General features: G+C 45.3%; 1 protein-coding gene across 18 annotated transcripts in view; it reads right to left on the bottom strand.

Annotated features, from left to right (window-relative positions):
• Positions 1-6,000, bottom strand: part of Svil (supervillin) — a 192,062-nt gene that overhangs the window by 26,010 nt on the left and 160,052 nt on the right. For all 18 annotated transcript variants that reach the window (XM_076939619.1, XM_076939620.1, XM_076939612.1 and 15 more), the window contains 3 exons: positions 3,401-3,490; positions 3,229-3,315; positions 1,227-1,404 (listed from right to left, as the gene is read on the bottom strand). In XM_076939619.1, coding sequence (XP_076795734.1) covers positions 1,227-1,404; positions 3,229-3,315; positions 3,401-3,490 — 355 coding nt within the window. The remainder of the gene's footprint in view (positions 1-1,226; positions 1,405-3,228; positions 3,316-3,400; positions 3,491-6,000) is intronic.

The raw sequence follows: 6,000 nt of genomic DNA, 5'->3' as shown, positions 1-6,000 counted from the left end.
GGTTTCCAAAACTGGTTTATTCACATGGCAGATCGTGGATGGATCTGGATGCATACCCCCTCAAACCCAGGATCGACCTGAGTTAAAAGGGGAGGGGAGAAGGGGGGAAGGGCTGGGGAGGAATGTTTAATCGGCTCCACCTCTGGCCTTCAGGTACCTCATTAGTATGTAAATCTCTCTAGGGCCTGTTCGACCTCGTGTTAGGCCCAACAGAATTGTGGGAACCTTCCATGAGTGAACATGGATGACAGGGGTGACAATTGCATAGGAGGAGCAGAGAAGTGCAGTGCAGGCTGTGTGCAGCTTGCTCAGGACAAGTGCCCCCTGATGGTATATGAGGCTTCCTCTGGGGTTCACCTCACCCCTCTGGTTGATGGATGTCTGTCCACTGGATTGCATGAATGGTTTAGGGATGGAATTTGGAACCAAGCTGGAACAATGAAGCACAAACCTGGTCTTTGACGATCTACTGGGAAGTGACTCTGGGTTGACTGAGTATCCTGTCCATCTGATGCTGGATGCAGGTACCTCTTTCCCTATGGTTGCTTGAGGATCTACTGGGAAGTGACTCTGGGTTGACTTAGTAGCCTGTCCATCTGGTACTGGATGCGGGTACCACTTTCCCTATGGTTGTAGTTTGACCAAGAGAGAAGCCAGCATATGGAAAGACAGCCTTAAGACTGTGCTGCAACTGTCTCTGTCCATTCAAAGCACACCTGAGTTTAAACTAAGTTGTCCCCCAACTTGGTTTATTTGTTGTGTGCTTGTTTTTGTCGATCTCAGTTCAACACATGTATTTTTCAGGAATCCTAACACATAATCACTTTTGATAATGTTCACCCTGGCACCTTTGGGTGCCTCTGAGAAAGCCCATGGACATATCAATTTTATGTCATGAACATTGCTGGAAGCAAAGAACTATGGCTGCTGATTTCCTAATTCATTCTGCTAATCAGAGCTCATATAAATATCAAGTTATGAGTAAGTTCAGTGGTGCCCAGTGGGAGAATTGTAGAAAACCCTAAGTGATGTATTATAAAACACCACAAAGCAATGCTTGGGCAATGTGAAAGCCGGTCACACCCTTCAAGACTACACAAACATCCAGGACACACGCAGCAGACATGCAAGCATGGCAGGCTGACCCTCTAGAGCAAATGCCCACAGCAGAAGTTTCTGGTGACTGGACTCGGGGAGCATGTGAAGGGAGCCATTCTCAAACTCACTTGGGAGCATAAGGGTCAAAAATGACATCGAAATCCTCCTCCAGCTCCACAGGACTTCTGGGTACACTGTGATCCATGCTGCGGTAGAATTTGGCAAAGGTTTCGTCATCATCCAACTTCATCACCTCCTTGACAGATTTGCCAGTGACCGTGAGAACCGTCTCCTGCATCCCAGCAACTATCAACGAAGGAGCAAATACACTCTAAGCTTTTGAGAAACAATTACTGTGACCTTTCCCTACAACGCTTTAAGTCCCCTCTCTAAGTTCCCAGAGTGGGGAACGCACAGCAGTGAGGTCCAAAGCCCTCTTCCTGTCTGGCTTGCACCCCAGCTCCCAGCTCACTCCACATCTCACAGGGGGATATCCCACCTGCACAGTGATGGTCAGGACAGGAAGCAGGATGACCTTGCCCTCACAGGAACATGAGCACTTGTGAACCTGACCTGTTTCTACCAGGCGGAGCTAACCTTAGCCTTGTTCCATATTAGGGTTCTGCAAACATCTTCTGGAAAGAACTAGAAAGCATTTGGGACTAGTCTGAGGAGAGCACACAGCTTCTGATGTAATCCCCCAGCCCTGCTGTTATAGTGTAAAAATGGCTATGGACAGACAGCAGATCAACGAAAGGACATAGGTGTGTTCCAATAAAACTTAATTTCCAAAAGCAGGTAAAACACTGCGGTGGTCATGGCCACTGTCAGGAGACCACGGATTAGATCACTGTTACTCCATTGTATTGGCTAGTTCTATGTCAGCTTGATACAGGCTAGAGTCATTTGGGAAAAGAGAGTGCCAACTGAGAAAATGTCCCCATGAGATGGCCTGTGGGCAAACCTAGGTATCATTTTCTTGAGTAGCGACTGATGTGGAAGGCTCCAGCCCACTGAGGGTGGTGCAAACCCCAGGTAGGTGGTCCTTGGCGCTGTGAGAAATCAGGCTGAAGCCGCAAGGTGCATGACAGCAAGCAGTGCCTCTCTATGGCCTTTACATTGAGCCTAACTCCAGGTTCCAGCCTTACTTGAGTCCTTGTCCTGACTCCCCTGGATGATGGGCTACAGGTTGTAAGGCCAGTCAGTCAGTCAATCAATAAATTCCTTTCCTTTCTAGGTTGATTTTGGTCTCGGTATTTATCAAAGCCATAGATACCCAAAAAAGATTTGTAATAGATTTTATCATTAATATATTTTACACAGTCAGATTAACTATTATATTATGACCTCATAAGCTCTGGTTTTCAGTGTTTGTGTAACTTTCAGCCTGTAGGGACTCCTAGTACCTGGTACTTGATGAATAGATATGTTTTATCAAGAGAGAAAAGACTATTCCTACATATTGCCTTTTGTGTCACCAATTATTATAATAAAGTGTTTATTACATTATCTTTTTGCTAGTTTTATTCTAGAAATTAACATACCTTTTGCCTTAACAGAAACGATGCCAAGTTCAAAGCCCATCCAAGAGTAAGTTGATTTTCTATTTGTACATTAATTGCTTCATAGTAAAAAGACAAAATCTCTGAGTTGTACTTGGACTGGATGGCATCCCAAGGGTTTTGAGTCAGTAACAAGTGCACTATTGGGCATCCCAAATTTAGGATATTATTAAGTGGATCAGAGTTAGAACGCTGGTTGGTACTGACTACAAGTTTATTGTTTGAAGAATAGCAGCAGATTTTAAGTGTGTGCGTATAAATTATGAAAGTAGATATTAAGGAGGTAACTTGGCTGCAAAGAGAAAGCAGTCAGAAGTAGGATTTGGAGAACCAGCTATTGTGGTACATGCCTGTCCTTCAAGGTTACCTTTGGGAATGAAATAAGTTCAAAGCTAGCCTCGTCTAAATGATACCTTGTTTCAAAAAACAAAACAACAGCAATAACAAAAACAAAACGGGAAAAGTTAAGAAGTTGAAAGCTAGGACTTAGAGGTTCTGAGAGAGCAGAAACCCAGAGTGGGGGTTGTGGGGGGGGGAAGGGCAGTAAGACAGCCCTTCTGGCACATACCTTTGTTATTCAATCTTCTTAGGAAGGTTTCCAGCCTGTCCAACTTCAGGTCTGATTCCAGCTGCATATCTGGTCTGGCTTCAATATCTAAACAAGTAGAAACCATCTGTGAGCAAGCACCCATGAGCTTCCCTGTTCAGATTCTCATGTCACTGTGGACAGGGACACATACCTTCCAAGGGTTTGGAAACAGGGGTAGTGCCCCTTGATTTACTGCAGAGAGGGGATGAAATGGGAGTTATGGCTGTGGGTGACGCCAGACCTGCAGGAGACACAAGGGGACAGTTTAGCATGTTTAAGATTGTGAAAGTTTACAGAACCCAATAAACCCATACATGTCCTTACAGCACAAGTATATACACAAGTATGCACAGGCTGGCCACCATATGCAACCCTATCTGAGATTTTTCCTCTTCCTATGAACTATGCAACTGTAAGCTGATACTCCCAAGGCAAACATCTCCATAGCCTATAAATGGAGTGAGAGTGTACATGGCTTCCAGAATACACTGGAACAAGAGGGAGTTTCTGAAGGCCTTCTGTGGTGGTGGGGGCCCCAGGAAAAAAGCAAATTTGCACCATCTCCCACAAAGGACATTTGGAGCTTCCTTGTCTGAGGTAGCAAGGCCCCAGGGGACAGGACTCTCTCCAGTCTGTGAGGAGGCAATGGCAGGGTGAACTTACGAGCACTCAGTGTGTGGAGGACAACCCAGAGGTCTGAGCATTCAGAAGAAAGAACACTGTGGGATGGTAAGGCTCACACAGCTAAGGTATGCTAAAAACAATCACATGTTCCCCAAGACAGAGGGTGGGAAGTGCCTACTCAAGCAGAGGTTGAAGGACATATGAAAAGTGGGATTTTTAGCCCAGAGGGCACTCAGTTGAAATATGAAAACATCAGATAGAAAGTTTAGAGATACCCACTTCTACCCGAGTAGAGGACGACACTGGGGAGGGAAGTAAGTGTAGTGTTTGTAAAGAAAGAATGAGCTGTTCTCTGCACCCTCTGAATTGTGAGTGTGCATGTGCGTGTGTGCGCACGCGTGTGTGCGTGTGTGTTTAAGAGGACACACAGCCCTGTAAGTGCTGTCCTAGAACAGCAGAGAACATGTATGTTACTCTCATCTACAGAGAGGAGAGTTCTGCTCCTTCCTCCTATGAGCTAGACATGCAAATGAAGCATTCAAATGCAGGAAAAAGGCAAGACTGGAAGTGGCTCAATACTTAAGCTCTGAGCAACAGGCTGGAAACACTTCTCAATATTCATTTGCATGGATACTTGCAAATATATGTGCATACATTCTAAAACTCATTTCTGTTGCCAGGTCAGCAAAAAACTCATGTCCAAGAGAAAGTTAAGATTTCTTGAAATGTAGTAATATAAGTATAATCGGGTGTCACAAAATAGGACAGACATCAAGTCATTACCTACTAAAGAGTGCTTGAGTTACCAGAGGAGTCCATTGGCTCTAAAGGCCATAAACTAGACTCACTCAGCTCAGCAGGCTGATAGTCCCAAAGCAACTAGCAAAATCTGCCCTGTGGACACAGGGCAAATCCCGCTACTATAGTGCCCCCTGCTGTCAGTCAGGCCACAATGCAGAAGAGTTCCGGGACCTGTGAGACATTGCCTTCCCAGCTAGAGATGTTATGGGTTTCCTCATAATGCAATGGAGGAATATGGGGGATATAGGGTGAAGTTTCAAAGTATTAAAGCAACCAAAGGTCTCCCCACAGCTCTTTTAAGTGAAAAGCAACAGACATGGACCTCCTCTCTGGGAACATTTTCATGTCTTTTATTCACAGCATGCTCTAAGGTGAGCATCCCAGACTACTAGTGAGATCCTGTGATGTGGTAATTGTTATATAGAGTAGAAGAATATCAAAAGCAGAGAATGTCCAAAAGAAATCAGGGGAGCTCAGAGCTTCCTGAGGAGAAACAACGAAACCCTGTAACTGTCTGAATGGGCCACTGGGACTGTGAGATTAGAACCCTGTGACTGTCCAGTGCATTAGGGTCTGGGACTGTTGTATAAGTGGTCAGAAAAAACCAGATGTCATATAATTGCAAATTAAAAAGAACTAATAGTTCAAAAATAGAGGTGGTCTTTTGTATCAGATTAAAATCAAGGAAATTATTACCCCCAGAAAGACTCATGACTTACGAACCCTGAGAAAATCAGGGCTTGTGCAGGGAGATAGGAACAGAACATTCACTGTGGGGTCAACTACTCCGTATCTAGACCGACAGTGTGGGTCAGGGCACAAAGGCAGGGGTACATGGGAGGAGCCCAGTTAGGACTCTTCAGATGAGATGGCAAAATGAACTAAAATAGAAACTTAGCAAATCACCATTAGAATACAAGTTGGAGCCAGCAGCTGAAGACTTGAGCCTGGTTCACTTTCAGGTCCAGCTGCCTTTAATGGATTTGAGCCCAGACCCCTGCATGGTGGGTGGTGAGGGGTATGGAGAAGGGGGTGGGCTCCAGATTACCCCTGACTAAACAGTTTCATGATGCCCTGACAAAAAGCCAGGTCTCACTTCATCCTGTGAGGACAAATGGCCTTCTGCCGTCCTTCAAGGTTGACACCTTTGCCTCAAAGGCTTCTTCCAGTAAGATTCAAGGAAATTGCCCACCAAGGTTTGCCTTCCTTCCCTCCCCCTCCCTTCTGCAAATATCTCTTGAATGCCATGAAAGAGTTAGGCTTTATTCAGAATGGAAGGTCTGAGGTGAAAGACCACTAAACTGACGGTGGAGCTGGCAGAACCCA

The sequence above is a fragment of the Arvicanthis niloticus genome, chromosome 8 (assembly GCF_011762505.2).
Source record: "Arvicanthis niloticus isolate mArvNil1 chromosome 8, mArvNil1.pat.X, whole genome shotgun sequence".
NCBI lineage: Eukaryota > Metazoa > Chordata > Mammalia > Rodentia > Muridae > Arvicanthis > Arvicanthis niloticus.
This window is presented reverse-complemented; position numbering and strand designations above follow the sequence as displayed.